This window comes from Protopterus annectens, chromosome 6.part0 (assembly GCF_019279795.1).
Source record: "Protopterus annectens isolate FY-2018-M chromosome 6.part0, PAN1.0, whole genome shotgun sequence".
NCBI classification, from domain to species: domain Eukaryota; kingdom Metazoa; phylum Chordata; order Ceratodontiformes; family Protopteridae; genus Protopterus; species Protopterus annectens.
The window spans coordinates 1,096,708,642-1,096,732,307 of NC_056737.1; the positions used below are offsets into that span (position 1 = coordinate 1,096,708,642).

General features: G+C 39.9%; 1 protein-coding gene across 2 annotated transcripts in view; it reads left to right on the forward strand.

Moving 5' to 3' along the window:
* CCDC88C (coiled-coil domain containing 88C) overlaps positions 1–23,666 on the forward strand; it is a 1,480,266-nt gene that overhangs the window by 1,165,747 nt on the left and 290,853 nt on the right. For both annotated transcript variants that reach the window (XM_044074710.1, XM_044074709.1), the window contains exon 16: positions 6,627–6,754. In XM_044074710.1, coding sequence (XP_043930645.1) covers positions 6,627–6,754 — 128 coding nt within the window. The remainder of the gene's footprint in view (positions 1–6,626; positions 6,755–23,666) is intronic.

Here is a 23,666-nt window from a genome sequence, read left to right on the forward strand (position 1 = left end):
TAAAGCCACCAAGGAAGCCACCATTGCCGCATGGGACTTGAACTTTGTGCTGGAAAAGTTGACACTCCTCCTTTTGAACCAGCAGCAACAGCAGAATTACAGTACTTATCATGGAAAACTGCTTTCCTGCTTGCAATCACTTCAGCAAGAAGGGTTTCTGAATTACAGGCATTAATGGCAGTACAGCCCTTCCTTATCTTCCATCAAGATAGAGTGTCCATGAGAACTAATCCTACTTTTATGCCAAAGGTGGTCTCCAGGGTATCTCTAAACCAAGCTATCCACCTACCTACATTCTTCCCCAACCCACAGAACAGGGAGAAAGATTATTACATACCTTGGATGTACATAGGCAATGCGCTACTACCTGGACAGAACCAAGAGCAATAGAAAAACTGACCAGCTACTGGTAGCATATGCAACAGGAATGGAAGGAAAAGCAATTTCAAAACAGACAATCTCAAAGTGGATAGGAAATTGCATTAGATTTTGTTACTCTTACCATGGAAAGACAACTCCAGAAACCATCAGACCTCACTCCACAAGGGCTACAGCCACTACTACAGCTTTTTTACGAGGAGTGGCTACCAAAGACATTTTAGAGGCTGCTACTTGGAGCTCCGTGCATACATTTGCCAAGCATTATAATCTACCCTTATACTCCAGATCCCGAGCAGATTTTGCCACTGCTGTTTTGCAAGGGATCTTAACTACACCATAATCTAATTATTACCTCCTCCCCCAGTTTAGCTATGGTATTCTACCCATTTGTTAGGACTGCAGATGCATCCTTGAAGGACATAGTACAGTTTTGTACCTACCATAAATGTAGATGTCCGAGAGGTATGCATCTGCAGTCAGGATTACCCACCCTCCTTCCCTCTGTGGTACTCCTAGGGTATTTGCCCATCTTGTAGCTAGCTGGGGGAATCTATTATGGTGTATTTGTTTGTATATATGTATATACTTGTTTATTTCTATTTGCTCTCTATTGTTTGGAAACATTTGCATTTATCCAAATTTAGCCTTCCTAGAGGGCTCCTGGCATCTGGGACAAGAAACACTGAGGAAAATGGCGTCGGCTGATGCCTTTATACCCGCTGAACTGCAGCTATGATGTCGGGTGAAGTGCGACATCAGCCGAGGCCAGACCCAGACTTTGGAATCCGGCCGACCGAAGGGCTGCCTGAGGCCAGGACAACCCATTTGTTAGGACTGCAGATGCATACCTCTCGGACATCTACATTTATGGTAGGTACAAAACTGTACTTTAGGAAGTGAGTGAAGAAGGGAGGGTACAGAGGTATAAGGTATGAATAGGTACCTGAGAGGGGAGGGTACGGAGGTGTAAGATATGAATAGGTACCTGAGAAGAGAAGGTACAGGGGTGTAAGGTATGAATAAGTACCTGAGAAGGGAGGGTAAGGAGGCATCAGGTGTGAATAGGTACCTGAGAAGGGAGGGTACAGAGGAGTCAGGTGTGAATAGGTACCTGAGAAGGGGGAGTAAGAAGGTATAAGGTATGAATAGGTACTTTCTTATATTTAGGGAGATAGTTTGTCTTGGTGTTGAGCAAGAACAAAGACAGATTTTGGCAAGGAAGTCTTTCAGAATAGTTTTGAAGGATTAGAGGGAAGTTATTGACTTGATAGATAACAGGTAAGGAGTTCTAGGCCTTAGCAGCATTTTACGAGTACAGACAGTACCCAACAGATTTGATAGATTTGTGGACAGGCAGGAGTCTTTTGGTCATTGCATCATAACAACTAACTGGGAACATCATTGTATAGATTGTTATTTAGTGCTGGAGAAGCAGATGGATGCTGCATAATTTTACTGATGGTGAAAGCTTATGTATATGTTGAAGGGCATGAGAAGAGGAAATTTCAAGAGTTAATAACTGCAGGAGACCTTCTTTTTCTTACCTGTATAATGCGCAGGGCATGCAAAACACTGAGATAAACTACATTTCGAGAATTACAATTAAAATGTCCCTTAACCTTATAGTTTCTCCCTCTGATATTAAAACTATCAGTACATATAATATAACAACATTGGGAACAAAAAATACACTTCATCATTCCATTTTTAATTGTAATTATTGAAATGTTATTTATTTATCTCAGTGTTTGGCATGCCCCAAGTATTGTATAGGTAAGACCTCTAGAGTCTTTAAGCATAGAGTATATGAACATTTGTTGGATGTTAAAAAGAAAACAAAAAACTGCAGTTGCTTTATATAAACATTTGGTGGATTTTGGCACACACAGTTTTGGTTTTCGTGTTATAGAACAAATTGAACAGGACCCCCCCAGGGATGGATCATTGATGAACATTTGGAAGCCCTTGAGTTAATGTGGCATTTAAAATTAAATGCCACAAGTTATCCAGGTTTAAATGGATCATGTTCTCTAAATTCTATTTTAAAATTAAGACATTTTAACATTCGTTAATTCAGTTTTTATGGAATGTTTTGTCATTGGATGGTTTTAGTCATGTGTTGCTGTCTGTTATTTAAATTGTTTTTTTTTTTGATGTTTTAATTAGTTCTGAGAAAGTTCTGAAAATGAGTAGGAACAAAAGTGCTTAACTGTTTTAAATAAAATAGTTTTGTGGTGTCTGCTGGCATGGATTATTCTCCTATTTCTTCTATCCTGAGGAGGCACGGTTGTTGCATATATGTGGGGTGGGGGGGCTTTCTCTCTTGGCCTGGTAGAAAAGCACACTTCATGTAATTTCTTGCTTCCAGAGGCGGGCAGAATGCCCATGATATATATATTTTTTTAAACAAGAACTATCTTTAGTGAATTATCACTTATGGCATATGCAGTTGTACATTTATATAAATTAAAATAAACCATACTGATAGATTTTCAGTTGCAAACATTATACGTCACATATAGTTGTTTATGCAGTCATTGCTAATTGAATATAACATAGCTCATGCAACTCCTGCCAGAATGCCCATGATATTGAAATAAAATTTCAGGTTTCTGTTTGTCTTCTGCTTGGCTCCCTTTGAATAATGCAAACAGAAAAATAAAAGCCAACTTAATTTTCATATGGAACGAAGATGCTAGATCTTGAAATAAGCATGTGGTGCGTAGTTCCGTGGTTCACATGTCAGTGTTCTTTTGTTTTATTTTTATTTTTACACTGAACAAAGTGATGTTTTGACACAATAAACAGGGAACAGATCAATGCAAAATGGTTTTGTATGAGTCCATGCCAAAACAAAACACACTTTTGCATGTTTTCCTTCATACAGACGTTGCCTAGTAAGAAGTTAAAAAAAAAGTGTGACAGAAGTGCATGCTAGCTTATAATGAATTAATGATGATGATGCTTTTTCCAGAAAAATCAAAAGCTGCTAAACAAAAAGGAACTAAACACACTTGTTAGCACACGTATTTAAGATGTGGCAGTATATGTATGTATGTGTGTAGAGGTCTCATGTAATTCATCAAAGGTCTCTCTCTCTCTCTCTCTCTGTTTTTTTAACATCTGGTTATTAAATATATAACACTAATATTCCATTGTCATAGTAAGTCCACATTTACAGCAGAACTAATTACAACACAAAGATGTAAATGAGACAATGGTCTCATCTTCTGCCATTAGCCTATAGGCCTATTCTTCATTCTGTTTATTTTGAGGTGCATGCTGTATGTGTTTGTTGTTATCTTTGTGTGCTGGTGTATCCAAGTAGTGTTCATACTGTATTTAACTTTTGTCAGCATTGATGTATCCACTTAGTTAATAGATTAAATTCCCAGTTATTACCAAACTCGTAAACATTGCCACTTGTCTATACACATAACCTCCTCCAGAAATCCTATCTGATCTCTCGTTGAGGGAATCGACTGTCCTTTCCATAGTTTTGTTGTGCATTTTTTGGCTAACAGAATCATGAAGACTAAGCATTGCTAAAATATTTTCTATTAACTCTAGTGAAGTCTCCAATTCCCAATAAGAATAAGTCAGGTGATAAATTCAGATTAACCCTCCCATTTTTCACACAGTTGTGTTGTAAGCAGCAATAGTCTTGGGCAGCTGCAGAAGACATGGTTCTTGTGTACCACATTTCCAACAATGAGTAAGTATAGTTGTGAAAATATTTTCTGAATGGGCTGATGTGTAAAAAAATGTGTACATACACTGCTAACCAATGAATATGTACCTCCTGGATTCTGTTGTTACCTCTGGGAGCATAATCTGCATTTCCTTTGCTGTGGTCATCTTTAAATCTCTCTTGCATTGTTGTCTACATATTTCCAAAGATTGCCGAGTTACTTTGAGTCTGTTTAGGTTACTAATTCACCCTGTCTGCAGTTGGTCTGAATCTCTTAGCATCCATGCCACTGCAGAGGGATAATTACTTACAATATTTTTAAACATATATAGTTTTTGTACCTGGGGCACCAACTTGTCAAAGAGCCCTTTACTGCCTTTCCCATTTTCTGTGCCTGGAAATCATGTTGAATGTGCCCGTTAGTGATTGTTGTATTTACTCAGTACTGCAGTTGTCAGAGTGAGATGCATTGTGGGGGTTGTGTGTGGGTTTCTGATGTTAATGGTGAAAGTTTGGGATTTCCTAAAAGTTTCAGCATTAGACGTTAGGAGTGTAGCTTTACTGTTGTGCATGTGTTGTGATACATCTGGTGTGTTTTTGAATGTGTTACAGAAAGGGTTTTGTTAAGACAGAATGTGTTGATTTTTTTAATAAGATCTTAAAACTAAACTGTTTTCCTTTGAGTCTCTGTTTTTCAGTATATTGGGTTTTTGATAAGTGTGTTTGTTTGTGTCTTTCGGCTTTTCCCGGTTAGGGGTCGCCACAGCGGAACTCCGGTCCGCTAATATTTGGCAGTAGAGTTTTACGTGCTGGCTCAAAATGCTGTCATTGGTATTTTATCTTTTGATGTTTGTGCATTTTGGTCACATAAATCTGTGTAAACATGTGTATGCAATCAATTATTCATTATTTTTGTTAACTGGGTTGGTGAGCTGCTCCACAAGCCCTTTTCAACCATGACCTGGGCCAGTAGGCAATTACAATATTTGTTACATTTTGCATACAACACATAAGTAAATCAACTAAAGGTACATGAAGTACTAACTTTATTAATAAGTTGATGACTGGGTAGGCACTCATTTTCAGCAGAGGGCTGGGGAGAAAATGTCCAAAGTACTACAAAAACATTTTAAGAACAGTAAGTTGGCAATCTTCAAAAATAATACAAAAAACATCTACAGTTTAAATATTTATACCAAACTAGACCTAATGTGAAAACATTGGTTTAGACTAGATACAGTTTATATAACAATGATATAAAATTCAGAGCCAGTTCATAAGAAAATTAAAAGTATCCCAAAATATCTTCCCAAGTCCCCTTCTTTCCCATTACACTGCAAACAGTTGCTATCTTATGTCTTTTGGCTTATCCCAGTTAGGGGTCGCCACAGCGGAACTCTGGTCCGCTAATGATTGGCAGTAGATTTTTACGTGCTGAGTTGCCGGCCCTGACGCACAACCTTCAATGAAGGTACTCCCAGTCACGCATGTCTCCACACAGAAGACTCTCTGAGAATCAAACAGGACAATGTCTTACTGTGAGGCGATAACGCTACCGCAGCACCACTACCGCGGGTTCAAACAGTTGCTATCTACCTGTAGAAAATTTCCCTAAATTCTGTTTGGGGTATACAAATACCTGTACAAACGCTTCTATGCAAAAATCTTAAAGCTTCTAGGTTCTGTTTATTTGGAGCCAAACAAATGTCGTCCAATTGCTTATTTGTATATCACTTTCCCATTCACAATTTTTTTCTAATCTCCCCTGGTAGGTTCTTAGTTGTTATGCATTATTTTACATGCCTTACTAATTATCCCTTTTTTAACCACAGCTTCTGTTCTAGACTCCGCTGTAAATTTCATTTAACACTCCCCAGTTCCTTTATGTTTACCTGCACTGTACTCTGTTGTCAGTCCCCGGTAAAGAAAGCGGTTTCCAACCAGCAGTCGAAATTCTGCTTGACCTCATCCCACTCTGTGAATTTTCTCTCCCTAGTTATTTCCTCCCAGTACCTTGGCTCCTTTGCTATTTTTCTCCAGTAAATTCCAATTTCTTCTCGTCTATTTTCTGTACCTTTATTTGCAGTCATTCTTCTAGGCAAAATCTGCTTTGCTTGTTCCTTTGATGGCTTAGTTCTCAAAATATTTTCTGCTCCTTTGTCAGTGTAATAGTCTGTATGTATGTTCTCATGTCTGGATATGTTGATGTCATTTTTCTTGTGACTAACATGGTTTTCAAGAACAGTTGTAATTGAATGCCATTGCAGTTTATTATGAGGTTCACCCCTCTGCAGGATGTTTTTGCCATCAATCGTGTCCGTGTCATATTTTGGTTGTAGAATTTATTATATTTCTAATTCGACTCAGAAAGTATGTTGAATGTTTTACCAAAATAAGTAAAGTTGTGGTGGCATTTACAGAAGTGTTCTGTGACTTCCTTAATATATATGGATTCTGAGGAAGTCTTTCATATTCAATATGTATGTAAATTTTCTGTATAGCTGTCTGTTTTCAGGACTCCTTACACTTATAATTTGCCCATGATGTATTTCAGGAGCTGGTCCTTGAGAAGTTGAAGATCCAGCAGATGTGCTGCGATAGGGAGAAGATGAATCTGGAGCTGGAAAAGATCGGTTTGAATGTAGAGCTGCTCTTACACGACGAGCAGAATCATGATGAAAAGTAAGATACTCTGCTTCCGTAGAAAGGACACTAAACTTGCGGATTAGCGCCATTCTTAATTTTGTAGTTTTAGCCCTTTTTCTGGTTTCCTACATGTACATAGGACAGATGTCCAGCTTGATTCACTTCCATTAAATGTTATGTGGGTGCGGACCTGAGTGATAGCAGTACTTACTTTTTTAAGATTGAATAAAGTGTCTTTATGGTGTGATCTGTATTAAGTTGTATCTTGGAAAATGAGGGATGCTTTTTCTCGATTTGGGAGCCCGTACTATTCACTGTACCATAATACAGTGTCTTTTACTACTCCACAGCTTAACCGAGAGACCCTTTTTCTGCTGTTCCTTTTTAACCTACTGATGTCCTTCCGGACGCGTAGAGCTTAGTGCCCATTTCATCAATCCTGGCACACTCCCTGCTTAGTCATTAAAAATGCATCTATCTCAGCAACTGTGGCACATTCCATTCCTGTTTACTGAGCTGCCCATGTCCTTGGTGACTGACCTGAGTTTTTGTTCCCATGTAATGAAGTCATCTAGAAGTTCCCAGGTTGTAACTTGTGCACTTCTTGACCATCCATCATAAAATGTTCTTAATTCTGTTCTTAGGTCACATAACTATCTTGTTTTAGCCTTGGTTTCCTTGAACTAATTTTCTGCTTCTGATTGTTACAGGACTTGCACAGTTCATTTTTGATTTGCTTGTAAGTACTTAGTGCAGCAATAGACATATTTCCTAAGGCATGCATTATTTTCATCTATAAATCTTATTAATTGCTCTTTTTCTGTGTAGCAGCTGAAGCCTACAAAAAGTTTCACAAAACTTTGAAAATCTTCTCCATATTTATTTTGAAAAAATCCGTTAGGACTGGCATGGCCCCAAGTATGGCTTTTTATCCCTTGTCTTCACAACTCTGACAAACAGAAAGCACCACCTATCTGATGTTCATCATGCATACAGCTGCAGTCATCACACTTGGGTTATCCTGCCATCAGGCGGGTCCTCGGTCGGCCGAATTCCAAAGTCTAGGTCCGGCGTCGGTTGTCGTCGCTTCTTCCCTGACGTCAGTGTGGCAGGGGTATAAAAGAGGCAGCCAACGCCATTTTCTTCAGTCTTTCTTGCCGCGCGGTGCCCGAAGCAGAAGCAGTTCACAAGTGCCGGTCGGCCAGCTCCTGTGATTTACGAACAGTATTTCAGCCGAAGTCTTCTTTAAAGCTAAGTACCCTGTTGGGGAAATTTTTCTTGCCTCAGACCGATGTCAGACAAAGTTAATAATTGCATTTCTTGTGGGAAGCAAATACCGCATAAGCATTTTCACTCTTACTGTATATCTTGCTTAGGGCCAGACCATGACGTCTCGGCCTGCCGTTTTTGTGCTAGGTTTAACAAGCGCACTATTAAGCGCCGGGCGGAGTTCGCCCTTCATTATTTTGGCAAAAAATTTAATTATATCATGTCGTCGGATACACCGACGCCAGTTTTAGGCAAAAGACGCAAGGATAAGGATAGACATCCGAGGCCTGCACCGAGTACTGAGATCACGCTTAGGCCGATTACCGGTTCTCAGCGAGGCGCCTACGCAGCCCCTGACTACCGATGAAACTTTTTTACCGGCGACTTCAGTACCCGAGGCCGCAGGATCCTCGGTCTCCATTCCCACTGCAGATACCGACGCCACTCTTGGCGGGGAAACCGAAATTTCAGCCAGGCCTGCCATTTTTGAAGGCGTTTTCAGGCCTACCGCCTCCTCTATTAAATCATTCACCAAGTCCAAAGCTGCAATGAAAATTAAAAAACAAGGGCCTCAGACCCCCTCTCCAGGCCCCATGCCTAAAAAACAGATGCTTAAAATGGCTGAGGATTTGATTACTCTCATCAGGGGTTCTCAACCCCCCTCAGACAAAAGACCCAGGTTGGAGGAAGACTACCCTTCCTCAGACCAGGCTTCTATTACTTCAGACCATTCTGAGGACCAGGATTACACTTATTCCCCATTTGAAGACTCTGATGCTAAGGAGTCTATTCTCTCGCCCCCCCCCCCCCCGAGGACTTCTCTTTTGGGGAAACCCTGCATACATTGAGAGAGCACTTCCACTGGGAAGGCCACGATTTCTCAGATTCCAAGAAAAGGCTCAGGGAATTTCTACTTCTTCCCCAACATAGGCCCCTGGCTATTCCTCCTGTCTTAGATATTTTGGATGATATGTACGCAGAAGCCAGTCTTAATCCAGACTCTTTACCTCCAGCCCCTGTTAAACCAGACAGATATTACCGGGTTCCTGATTCTCACCAGTTCCTTTATAAAAGCCATACTGCTGACCCAGAAACAATTTCACAGGGTCCCAAGGGGATTAAGGCCTCTACTGCTAAAAACCCTTTCCCTTCAGAAAGAGATTCTAGAGCATTAGAAAGGTGGGGGAAAAAAGTGTATACATCAGCCACTTTAACCATGAGGGCATTAAACTGTCAATTTCATATGTTAAAATACCAACAGTTCTTGCTATCTCAGCTGAAAGGCAAAATGGCACAAATAGAACAGCCAAACTTGAAAAAGTTGCAGGATTTGTTGCATGGAGCAGAACAAGTGGGGAAACATACCTTGCAGTGTGGTTTTGATGCTTTAGAGGCCTCATGCAGAGCTGCTGTCACGGGGTCTGTCATACGTAGACATGCTTGGCTCAAAGAGCAAACCTTACCAGATCATGTCAAAGCAAAGTTATTAGATGCACCACTACAAAAAGATGTATTGTTCGGTGCTAATGCTGAGGAGGTACTAAAGAAAATGGAGGAAAAAGCGAAATCTATGCAAACAGTTAAAGATTTCTTGCAGGTGCAGCCTCCACGCTTCAGCAGAAACTGGCCTTCAAAAAATTGGTCCTTTCCAGCCATGGACAGACCCCAAAGGGGCAGATACAGACGCCCAAGGGGTAGAGGACAACCTCAAGGATCTTACAGAGCAAGACAGTGGCAATCACCAGCCCCCAGAGGTGGAGAAGATATGCCACAGTCATTTAGCAAACAGATGCAATGACTTTCCCCTATGCCTGCCATGCAAAGATATAATGGCAGCACCTTTGGGCGGAAAACTGGCCTTATTTTCAAAAAACTGGCACATTGTTACACAGGACAAATGGATTCTGGATATTATAGACAGAGGTTACAGGTTCCACTTTCACACCCTTCCAAAAATGAGAGGCATGCCAAACCTGCCACAAAATTGCACAAAGGCAAATTTCCGCTCTCATGAATATGAAAGCAATTCAAGAGGTACCTGCAAAAGAACAAGGTCAAGGTTTTTATTCAAGACTATTTCTGGTACCAAGGAAGGACAAATATTGGAGACCCATCTTAGACCTATCTATTCTAAATGCATTTCTAGAGGTACCAAAATTCAAGATGCTCACATTACAGCAGCTTCTTCCCATGTTGGGCAAGGAGTCTTGGCTGGTAACGTTGGACCTCAAGGAGGCATACCTGTATGTCCCTATCAAACAAGATTGCAGAAGATACCTCAGATTTCTTGCAGGTTCAACCCATTACCAATTCTCTGCATTGCCCTTTGGCTTATCTACTGCGCCCAGAGTGTTTACGAAATGCCTGGCATCAGTAATTGCCTTTTGCAGACAATGAGGAATCCAAATCTACCCATATCTGGACGACTGCCTGACCAAGCAGACAGAAAGGACCTTCTATTGCAACATCTGGCATTTGTAATAAAACTGTTAAACTGCCTTGGGTACACAGTGAACAAAAAGAAATCAAAACTAATACCTTCTCAACAGATAATTTTCCTGGGTGCCAGCTTAAATACAACAACCCAGATGGCCTACCTCATGCCAGACAAACAAGGGCAACTGTCTCAATACTACAACAAAATGGCAACTTTAACCAGGTTAACTGCAAGGAAAATCCTGCAGGCTCTGGGGTTCATGGCATCTTGCATCCTACTAATACCATTTGCAAAGCTGCATATGAGGAAACTACAGTGGTACCTAAAAAACATATGGTCTCAGCACAGCCACATCTCGGAAACAATTATACCTCTCATTCCATGCCTTCAGAAGGAATTTTTGTGGTGGGCTCAAGCATGCCAAAGAAACACAGGTCTTCCTTTCTGTTTACCACAAGCAACTCAAATCATCACAACAGATGCCTCAGACTACGCCTGGGGAGCACACATGGCAGGTCAGTGTATTCAGGGAAAATGGTCCCAAAAAGAGATGCACCTACACATCAACCAAAAGGAGATGCTAGCCGTGCAAAATGCTCTTATGACCTTCAAAGACCTACTGCATCCAGGCCAGCTATTAATAAGGACAGACAACACCACAGTCATGTGGTACATAAACAGGGGGGAGTGCATTCATACCCCATGTGCAGGCAAGCCATGACCCTGTGGAACACAGCACTGGAATTACAAATTCAACTAGAGGCACAATTCCTGCCAGGGAAGGAAAACACACTGGCAGACAACTTAAGCAGAAATATGACAGACCCACACGAATGGAAGTTGCATCCTCAAGTCTTCTTAAAGATAACTCAGGCATGGGGACAGCCAGACATAGATCTATTTACTACCCACAGAAATTACCAGTTGGAAAAATTCTGCTCAAGGACCTATCATCCACAGGTCTGGAAAGTGGACGCACTCTCTTTCAATTGGACAACATTGACAGTCTATGCCTTCCCGCCTCTATCTCTACTGGCCAAAGTCCTATTAAAAACCAGAGCAGAGAGGCCACAAATGATTCTCATTGCTCCAGACTGGCCACGACAGCACTGATATCCTCTCCTAAAGAGCCTGTCACACTCACCACCATGGATCCTTCCTCAAGTTCCTCTTCTGTTATCCCAGCACAACTACAAGACCCTTCACAGCCAGCTCAGAACTCTAAATCTAGCTGCATGGAGAATACCTTAGTTTACCAACAAACTCTCCACTCCAAGGAGGTACAGGATGTCATCTCAGAGGCCAGCAGACCCTCTACTAGAAAAACCTACTCTGCCAAATGGAAACGATTTTGCTCCTGGAATCAAGCAAAGGGTCAGAATCCTTGGGTAATAAATATACCTCAGATTTTACAGTATCTAACTGAGATGTTAAACAGTGGCCTCTCCTTTTCTTCCATCAAAATCCACGCTTCAGCCATTTCAGCACAATACAATACGGATCCTCCTTTATTCTCACATCCTCTATTAAGGCAGTTCCTCAGAGGGGTTAAAAATATAAAACCCCCACGGAAACCACCAGCTCCAGCCTGGGACCTCAACTTCGTATTGGAGAAGCTGACACTGCCTCCTTTTGAGCCGGCTTCTTCAGCAGAGCTACAATACTTGTCATGGAAAACAGCCTTCCTTCTGGCTATTACCTCAGCACGCAGAGTTTCGGAGCTACAGGCCCTCATGGCTGTGCAACCATTTATCATTTTCCATCAGGACAGGGTTTCCTTACGAACCAACCCTACCTTCATGCCAAAGGTAGTATCCAGTGTGGCTTTGAATCGGTCTATTCATTTACATACCTTTTATCCAAATCTGCAGAACAAAGGAGAGAGGCTACTGCATTCCTTGGACATTCACAGGCAACTTCGTTATTACTTGGACAGAACAAAGTCATTCAGAAAATCTGAGCAGCTCTTTGTGTCCTATGCTACAGGTGCTCAAGGAAAGGCTATTTCCAAACAGACTATTTCAAAATGGATAGTCCACTCCATACGCTTTTGTTATTCATTTCATGGAAAATCAGTGCCTGTATACATCAGATCCCACTCCACCAGGGCTACAGCTACCTCAGCAGCTTTCCTCAGGGGGGGTCCCTACCAAGGACATTTTGGAAGCAACTACTTGGAGTTCAGTGCACACTTTCTCCAAGCACTACCACCTTCCACTATACTCAAAATCTAGAGCAAGCTTTGCCACAGCAGTCCTACAGGGCATTCTAGCCCCTCCTAATTCCACTTAGTACCAGCCACCCTTACTTAGCTTTGGGATTCTACCCAAGTGTGATGACTGCAGCTGTATGCACGATGAGCATAGTACAGTTTTGTACCTACCATAAATGTAGATGTTTGAGTGCACATACAGCTGCAGTCCAGGTTACCCTCCCTCCATCCCCTCTTAGGACAGGGCTTATGACAAACACCTTTAACATACAACCTATTTGGGGTATTCCTTTATGGTGTATTTGCTTGCAACTACTGTTTTGTTTTATCTACTTATGTATGTTTGCATGACATCATGTTTTGCCTTCCTTTCTGGGGGCACCTGACATCTGGGGCAAGAAAAACTGAAGAAAATGGCGTTGGCTGCCTCTTTTATACCCCTGACGTCAGGGAGGGGGTGACGGCAGCTGACGCCGGACCTAGACTTTGGAATTCGGCCGACCAAGGACCCGCCTGATGGCAGGATAACCCAAGTGTGATGACTGCAGCTGTTTGCGCACTTGAACATCTACATTTATGGTAGGTACAAAACTGTACTTTATGCTGGCATTTGTTGTAATTTTATTCATTCTGGTGATTTTTTTTTTTTTTTACTTCTCTTCCCCTCATGCTGTATGACTTCAGCGTTCCTCCATTGCTTTTCTCACACTAACTCCAGCTATGTTTTCTCACTTTACAACCACTTTAATATGATCTGCAGTCTTGACGTTTTCTACCTGAGCACTTGGCTGTGCCTTCTGATTTTGGCTTGCTTCTTTTGCTGTATCTGATAGCTATCTAGATTTTGATTTACTTTGTGATACAGTTTGGGATTCTAACCACATTGTTCACCTACTGTAGAGGAAGTACCAAAATTAGATATGAACGCACTCCTAATACTAGGTACGACTTCTCAAGTCTCCTGCAGGTAACAACTCTTGGAATTTTCTCGTCTCACATCCTCAGTTTAACACAGTTCAGATTTTTTTTTTTTTTAATACTTGCACTCTTTAAGACGTGCTTTCAGCCAGTCCAGATTGTTATGATGTGCACTGGAAAAGGACGTGTCCAGTCCCTACAGTACTTAATTATTTTCTGCTTCCTGCATAATTTGTATTTCAGTCCTAACACCCATCATTGGAAAGTTGCAGCATTCTTTACCTAAACACCAAAACTTACTGTGGTGTAGTGAAACCCAGACTAAATGAGACGTGGAGCTAAACACTGACTGAAAAGTATTATTAATTTAAATTTATATTAGGTGTAGCACTGTTCAGTGAAAAAAAAAATAAAGCTGAACTACTGTATGACTGTGGTGCATTTAAAGTAGCACTGTTTAAGCAATGAAATGTAACTATGGCTTTTAAGCGTCATTGTTTATTTTAGCTGTTAACACTCTAATGACTTCAAATTACACCTATCAGCTACTGTTAGTGTTCAGAATTACCTCAACTTTCTTTCTAGAACATTTTTTGGTACTTACGTATTATCGCAACCACATTTTCAACCTGGCATAATTCATTATGTTTGGAGGAAAATATGCATGGTAAACTTAAAAGGAGTGTGTAAGCTATTATTTTTTACTGTGCCACCTCCTGTGTGAGGCAGGAAGAGGAATAATGATCCGATTTGGTATTCCAGGGTGCCGTAGGTTTCTGATGGGACTTGATTATAACACAGATGTACCAGTGCCTGCTGCCTGACACTCACCGTAATGCAACTTTGGATGGTCTGTACTCATGTAACAGTGACTACTGGGTTGATGCAGTGTTTTAAACATTACAGTTTTTTAACATTGCGATGACAATGTTATTAAAGGCTTTACCGGTATTTTTGAAGATGTATACAATTGTATTGTGGTGTACGCCAGTTCAACTTCTCCTTGTACTGATTCAGTGAATGTACTCAATTTAGGAAATCGCTCTTCTTACCTGCAATCCTACTTTTAGTGCTTCACTTTTCTGCATTACCTGTTTTGCTCTTACAAATGTAGGTTACAAGCTGTATAATCCAGCCTTACAAAATATGTCAAAGAATAAGCAGGTCTTTCTTCACAGGACTCCAAACGCGCAGGCATGTTTACAGCACTTCTCATTAAGGTAGGTCACGAAAGGATGCTACCCAGGAAGAGGAATTGTGCCCTGATTCCTCTTCCAAGATCAAAAGCATTGTGAGACAAACACTTCCCACAGCCCTTTTCAGGTTCATATACATCATTTCGCCAACAGATTACAAATTACGTCTGCTTGAAAAAGTGGTTGCGATAATACGCAAGTACCCATTTTTTTCCATAGTGGCATTCTGTGAACTAGAAGTCACTCAGCATCCTGGATTCATTATGCTGGACACAAGCTGGAACGAGTCCTCCTTAAAGTCCAGTGCTGTGCATATCTGATTCCAGGGAATGTTTCAGGAAAGATTTGATTGATCCAGTTTACAGTGGCTAAAACTGATTATGGCATTTCAGACTTGTGCAGGGATCGGAGGCCGTTTGAAATAAGAACATCACATTTACTCTTTCTTTTTGTTAAAATAGTCTATTGTCAACACATTTAGCATCATATTTCTATGACTAAACTAAAACTCCTCTTGTTGTTTCAAATATGACAACTCCTTAAAAGCGATTTTGATTGCAATTTGTTGAGATTACAATGAAACAGCAGTTATGTGCACGCTTATTTACAAGAATTTTCTCAGGATCAGCTGAATGATTCGTAGCTGTTAAAGCACTCATTCATGTTCCATTGTCACTTTATTCTGATCAAGCTCATGCTAAGCCAGGGCAAATGCCAGCATCGGCAGATATTTGACAGAGAATCAGTCCTGCACATTCAGCAGTCTATTGCAGGGTACATGCACAAACCTGCAGTTAAGAAAATTACCATTTCACCTGTCGACATATCTGTGGGATGTAAGTGGAGTCAGGAGACCCTGGCAAAACTTACTTTGCCCTAGGGAGGACATGCAGACTGCACAGCAAGCAGTCCACCTGGATGAAGCAGCCAAGAACCAAGTGCTGTGAGGCAGCTACCTTAAGTGCACTGAGCTACCATGCCATCTGAAATAGAATGGGCATAAATGAGACCCGACAACAGACATTTCAAATGATGCATTTCAGTTGGGCACTTCAACTGTAGTTTTTAATTAGCAGACATGGTCTTTGAAAAAGGCAGTTTCTTTTTTTTTTACTCTGTTTGAATGCCTTCTTACCTTGATGTTGTCACTGACATTCAAAACTTGACTGAAACTGTTGCAGTTAAATTTTTGGAAAAAAAAAACAGTGCATAATTGTATGTCCATTTCTGCAAGCATTTATTTATTCATTCATGATCTTGTATTGATAGTAATGCATTAAGGGTCTGTGGAGAAACAGTGTGTGTTGTTCTCTCCTTTAACTTGGAAATAATATTATGTGTTTGCAGTTCTGTTGTATTCTTTGTCTGGTATTGTCTGAGTGTTCCTTCAGTTTAGATTTATTTCTGGTGTTATAAGATTTGGTCTTCAGAAGTAAGCGTTTTATCTGGTTGAAGTAAGGACGTTTTGTTTCAAATCTGACTATTGACAGTATCTGTGCAGATGAACACACAGTAGAACTATGACATGTGGCTGTATGGGCACTGTCGACACTCTAGATGTGTTCTTTCCAGATCATTAATTTGCTAAATTTTGGGTGGCGCAGTGGTGCAGCAGTTAGCATTGTCGCATCACAGTAAGAGGTGCTCCAGTTCAGTTTTCGGCTGGGGTGCCTTCTGTGTGAAGTATGCATGTCCTCTCTGTGATTGTGTGGGTTTCCTCTGGGTGCTGTGGTTTTCTCCCACATTCCAAAGACATGCATCTGGAGAATTTCTCCCCAGGCCTTCTCTGAAAATGACCAGTGTCCCAGTCAGACTTTCCTGGTAAACAAATCTTAAATATATTGAAAAGTAAATAAATAAATGCCGTTCTCAGTGCCTTCCCAAGAGAAGACATAATCATTTCAATTACCTAAGTTTATTTGCTTTTGACCAGAGAAGTTTAGTTTTTTTTTCTTGTCTGAAATCTAGAAAAATCAGTAAACTGTTTTCTGTTGAATGTTTGACCATTTTTCAGTTCACACAACTTCAAGTCTGTCAAATAAATATAGTAATTTATTCCTGGCAGGGATTACACCATTTACAGGCTTAGACATTACTGGGTTAGTCATTGAATATCTAGTCTGATCAAGTAAAACTTCTTTACTGGTAGGCAGAGGACCATAAAAGCAGTGTTCATTTCTACCCTTGGTGGTTGTTGCAATTCATATATTTGAATTAGTGTTATGGTTTTGTTTTGGAATTTGCCTGGTCAGTTGTGCATATGTGAATCATGATCTTTACGCGCTTGTCAGTGTTATGAATCCAGGTATTCTCCCTCATTACGGCTTTTGTTCCAAGTGTTCCGTGACAAGTAACTAGGCCTTTCAAATTCTGAGTTACTGGGACCTTGCTTCCTGCCAGTGTGCACTTCCCATCTTTAGACACACTGAACTATTGCTAAAAGTTGTCAGTAAATGTCATTTTGTTTGAAATTTCTTAATTTGTTGAAGTACTGAATCGGTGCATGTTCTTCAATTTATTTTTTCATTTACAGCTAAAAAATGAATTATAAGCCATGAAATTGATATTCCTCATCTGTTTTTGACTGCCTGGTAATTTATCAAATGACACTGCGATGCCTACTCATGAAGGTTGCCATACCTTTCCACTTTTTTTTTTTTTTTTGTAGTTTGGGTAGAACTTATCTTCTTAGATCGTAACCGTTCTTTCCTTTTTTCCTGTTGTTGTGATAATGTGGCTGTTATTAACAGTCACATAAGGACTTTACTGGCTTCTCTGTTTCAGATCAGGTCTTGTGGACTGTGGGATGTTCGTCATAAGGTGTAAGTGCATGGAAATATGCTACAGGTAGATGTCCCGCCATCTAGCCAGACTTCCAGAGCTTTTGTAAGCCTCATCCTCCTCCAAAACACAGAGCCGTATCCTTGACATATTTGGTAAAAGGTGTATATTTATGCTACATTGGGTATTAGGTAACTTAAATGGTAGACCAATATGCTACAGTACCAATTAGTATAGTATCAAACAAGTGGAAGAAGTGAGGATATTCTGAATGTTGCTTCAGACTTGTTTAAGGTATGTAGGTTTACTGTCTAATGTAGTTATAGGTTCATAGGTGACTACTAGGGTAACTACCCTGAATGGCCATTTTAGGCCTAGCCAATAACCCGAGGTCTGAATCAAACCCTGTGCCTTTTAGGTGAAAACCTTAACCATTGTGACAAACTCACTTTGATGCTGTAGCTGCTTCTGGCTCATAATGGAGTTAAGACGTTGAAGTACGTCACAGAGCAGGTGTTAATTGTGTCCTTAGAGAAAGCATTATTGTTTGATCCTCCTCTGACATTGTTAAAATGGTTGATAAAAAAGGCAAAACTAGATGTTTAAGGGACTTTTTCATCAACTAATATCCAAATATAATTGAAGCTTTCTAACCAAACATTGATCCTTTTATTGGAAGTCACATTGAGATAAAATCAGTTTTGAAAGGGAACATTGGAAAGATGGCATGGACTGAGGCAAGCATTATGACAGAGGAAGGACTAGTGCCCCTCTGCTGTGAGCCAGTAGGGTTTCTTATAGCTGTAATTAATCTGTTGTTATATCCCCTTTTCCCTCCCTTTCCCATTAAACATGACTTAGAGACAAGGTTGTCCCATTTAAAAAAATGGTTCAAATTGATCACAGACCTGTAGATGTGGGAACTTGTTGACACAGAATGAAACACTGTATTAGGATCCTTCCAGCTTTTGTTGGGATATCTTCCATTCCAGCACACCAAGATTCTGCAAGCTTATCTTAAATTAGATACTTTGCAGTGATCTTAAAAATATTTCCAGAACGTGAATAAGGCAGAGGATTCTGTTCAAGGCTCTTCCTAGTTTCCTGGAGATAATTGTTGCTTTCTGTGGACTGAACAGGTTTCTGATAGTGAAGAAATTCAAGAGGTCTTTAGTAATAGTAAGGAGACTCAGAAACCAGATACTGGGAAGAACAACCTGCCAGAGTGGACGTGATCTCTTCCTTTTGGTGTGCAGAGTATAACATGCGATTTATAGTAACATCTGTCTAACAAGCCCTGCACCCTCCACACCCCTGTACTCATATATTCTACCTCTGAGATCTCTGCACCTTGCCGAAAGGGGGAAAACTCCAAGGACAGGTACTGTTGGATTTAGTACGCAGTACTCCAGTTTTGCACTTCCTATCTCACTGTTCCAGGACTTGCAGTTAAGGGTTACACATTGAAAAGGTTAGCAACATGTTCACATGATAACATGTTAACTTGGTTGATAGTAGTTTAGTGAGGGTTTTCTGGATTTTGTGTAGGAAACCCCTTGTATGTTTGGTCACATGAAACCTGAGCTTAATTTTACCCATGTCACCTCTTATCCGTAGTAGTATAAGGTACGTCCTTGTTTCTGTCAAGCTCTATTTGCTCTTTGTGAAGTGTGCATGTTTTTTTTTTTTTTTTTTTTTGCAAGCACACTCTCTTGGTCCTGTAGTTGGGGAACACTCAGTTGTTTGGGGGCAACATGTTGCAGTCACAATTTTACCCTTTGAAATTTTCTAATGGAATTAAAGAATTATTTATTGTTTTCAGCCTTTGAACCCAAGCTGAATTTGTAGTTAAATCTGGAATATTTTGCAAGAAAATTCAAAGCATTCCACTACTTTATTTAACCAAGCCTTGTCTTTTTCTATGCTTAAGGTAAACTTTGAAAGCTAAGAATTGCCTCTTTTTTTCCATTGTACATCCCATTAATGTTGTGATTGTCCAAAGTTTTTGTTGTATTTACTTGTATGTTTTTGTCTGACTGGTACAGGGTAATGCAGAGTTAATATTATATACCTCACTGACAGTATCCTGAGGTGATTTATCTGTGTAATTGGGGACAGCATCCCATACTGTTTTAGTAAGAACATAATGTATTACATCATAGTTATTAATTATGAATTAGTTTAGGCTAAAGTTGGTAGCATCATGATCTGGTTAATAAAAGATGTGACCATAGGTGGTGAGCAGAAAAATCCTAGGTTTGTCAAGATGACATCTAAGATATTTCTCTGTTGTTGGTTTTCGTACTGTTTGTTCTAAGCTGTTGTGTTTAAAATAGCAATTAATATTTGAACACATTTGGGTAGTTTATGCAATTAATGTTTAATCCTACATAAAATAATTGCATTTTCTTCATCTTCCTGTAGTGAGGAAATGGTCATGCTGTATATATTCAGCACATAAAACAGTGTTTGGCAGGTTTCTGTAATATATTCGGTATCATTGTTAGTTGCTGTATGGGCAGTTTCTATCATGAGTTAATTTTTTGGCATCTGGTTTAAAGGAAGTAATATGATGGAATTTGTGATATGTTTTGGATCTTTAAAGTATGTTTCCTTGATTTTACAAATAACATTATCTAAGCAAAGAAAATCTTCTAAGTCACACTTTTGATGGGTCTTCTAGTCTCATTTTTTTTTATTTTATTTTGTATTATCTGTTTTAACTAGTAGAGCAACTGCTGCTTAGAAGTTGTTTGCACTTAATTGCAAATGTAATCATCGTAACTGTGTGATCTTGTCTATAGCAGACTGTTTTCATTTGTCAGAATTTGTTGTTTTGTATTTTGTATGTCTTTTTCATATGTACCCATCCATTCATGACTTTTATTCTGTTTATTTCTGAACTCTAGTGAAAAGTTTTGTGTGTACATCTATGGCACACACTTTTATATGTTATACAATTTCTTTTAGTCCTTTGCTACTCTCCTGTAATGGGTTAATGGGATTTATGTTTAGAGATTTGTATTTACTTGATACACACCTTGTTTAAAGAAGTCAGCAAGTCAACATTTTAAATAGTGCATCATTTAAAATAGCCTCAAAGAATATTGCATTTTTGTTGCAAGTCAGCTTTTGTTTTGCTCAGTGCTTGGCATGATTTTGCATCTTTCACTTCATTGGATCAAATGTAAATGTAATAAAATATAAGTACAGTGAAAAAATGGAATCTGAAGTTCAGTTTTTTTTGTTTTGTTCTTCAGGTTAAACGTCAGTGAGTCTAGTTATTTGTTTCACATCTTGAACAGAAGTTACAGCATTACTGCATTAAATTCAGTTTCACTACAATAATGCATTGTAATGCTACAATATTTGAAATGCTGATGTCACTTAGATTGACAGCACACAGTAAAATGCACTTTGTTATCCAACATGTTTCAACATGCATTGTAGGTGTTTTTTTTCCTTATGATGAGTGACATGTTTGTTTACTTTCTGGTTAACCTTTTGTTTGGAAATCTTTTATGAGTTGAACTTTTGACTGTATTAATGGCAGCTATCGGGACTCTTTACAGTAAACTGAGAGCTGCATTCTTAAATCGTATGTTTGTGTGGTGAATGTACTTTTTTTACAAACTGCATTTGTCACCATGTAATTAGCAGGGACTTTGGAAGAAACCTGTTCTTTGACTTGTTGCTGCTTTCTTACAGCAGTTGATTGTTGGGGTCCTTGTTATTTACAGTGGGTGTTACACCCTTCCCCATGAACAGTGAGCATACTTGAGTTTTCAGAAACACTGTTGTGAGACCTGAACTGTGGTATTAAGAGATTTTGTCTTTGAAGTATTATGGGTGCTTGGGCATGTTATTGAATACTCCCTGGTAGACATCAGGAAGGGAGACTGATAAAGGGGATAGTATCACAATGTGAAGTTTTAATATTTTGAGGGAGTTTACAACCATCTGACAGCAAGGGTTATGATGAGGGATTTTTGTGTTGCACTGGAAGCCTTCTTGCATCCTATGCTGTTTTAACTTGCAGACCATACAAATATATCCTGCGTGCAGTGCATTTTTCTAAATGTTGAAGTTTAGGCTGTTTTGTGGCTAATGGTATAAACATGCCTTTAGTTGGTATGTTTTTTTTTTTTTTTTTGCAGCGCATACTGTTTGTGTCGTTGTTTACTATACTTTATGCAGAGTGCGGGTTGCCTGAGTTGTGAAAAGTGGGTGGGGGGTAGGATGTTGGAACACTTCATTTGGTGGTGTTATATCACAGATCATCAAAACCATAAATAAATAAATTGGTAGTTAAGTTTGTCTCTGTGCATGCTGGGGTGGTAAGTCTGATATACTGGGTATGGTTTGAGTATAGCATAAAACATTATAAAGAAGACACAATGAACATGTAATCAGAGATGAAGTGAGCCCAAATGAAAGTAGTACAGATATTTTTCAGGTTTATTTAATTAAGAGTTAAATGTTTTTGTCTAGACATTCTTTTTTTGAGTAAGAAATGTCTTTTATTGGCTGTCAAAGGTGCCTGCATATTCAGCAAAATTCATGCTGTCATATGAGTTAATGGTTCAAGGAATGTTCTTGGGTAACTGCCATGCATGTAGTAAAGACCCTTTTTTGAGGAAGTATATGTGAGGAGAGGAGTAAGATATGAGTTCTATCTGTTTCTAATCCAGCTTTCAGAATCTAAAACAATCTGTCACATTACTTGGTATTGTATTTCCCAGGTGGACTGTAGCCTTCAGGAATTGCAGAGAGAAGCACCACTGCAGACTGCAACAGTTACATCCAGTGGAATGTTCTGGTGAATTGCATTCCCTAGTTAGAGAGCACCACTGCACACTGCTACAGTTATATCTCATGGTGTGTTCTGATGCAGTGCATTCCCCAGGTAGAGAGCACCATTGCATATTGCTACAGTTATTTCTCATGGTGTGTTCTGATGCAGTGCATTCCCCAGGTAGAGAGCAGCACTGCAAACTGCTACAGTTATTTCTTATGATGTGTTCTGATGCAGTCCATTCCCTAGCTGGAGAGCACCACTGCAAACTGGTACAGTTGTATCTGATGGTGTGTTCTGATGCAGTGCATTCCCTAATTACAGAGCACCACTGCAAACTGCTACAGTTATATCTCATGGTGTGTTCTGATGCAGTGTATTCCCCAACTAGAGAGCACCATTGCAACACACTGGCTAAAGCCAAAAGGCTACCTATCTCACAAACAACCTCACTCCTTGACTCCATGGTCAACAAATTAATGGATACGGACATTTTTCCTTCAGCAGAAATGGTGGGTACCCAGTTCACTGGTTTCTCAGATACAGAGTGAAGAGATCGTCATCATTCTGTAAGAAGTTAAAACACTGCTGTTATTTCATTTGATTTTACTTGTTTATTCTCGTGAACCTGCGGTGGTGGTGCTGCGGTAGCATTGTCGCCTCACAGTAAGACACTGTCCGGTTCGATTCTCAGCTAGAGTGTCTTCTGTGTGGAGACATGCATGAATGAGCGTACCTTCGTTGAAGGTTGTGCGTCAGGTTTGGCAAGCCGGTACGTAAAAATCAACTGCCAATCATTAGCGGACTGGAGTTCCGCTGTGGCGACCCCTAACCGGGAAAAGCCAAAAGACACGATTCTCGTGTGCCTTCTCCTCACCTTCATGCCTCTCTTTTTCAGAGAACTCTGATTTCCCTTACATGTCAGTATCTTTTGTTTGAAATAGTATTTCTATGTTGTCTGTATGCCCCCACCCAAGTAAAAAAAAAGCATTTCTGGTTAAGGCAACTAATCCACAGTGGGATTACATGAACAAGCAGGGTGGGAACAGGCCCTAATTGTACGTGAAAGTCTGGGAACAGTGGTAATCCACAGCATGTCCATTGTAACCCTTCATATTCAAAAGCTGGAAATTTGAATGATAAATTAACTTACATGGCATCTACACTCTACTCCAGATGTGTGATTTTGCACAGATAATGCAAGCGATATTTCCAGTCTCATGGGTCACCAGGAAATGGAACGACTCACTACCTGAGAAAATCGAAGGTACGTTTTTCCTCTGGCTTTGCTTTTGGTGTCGTACATGTGGTTCAGAAGAGCCTGACTTCCATTTCTTATT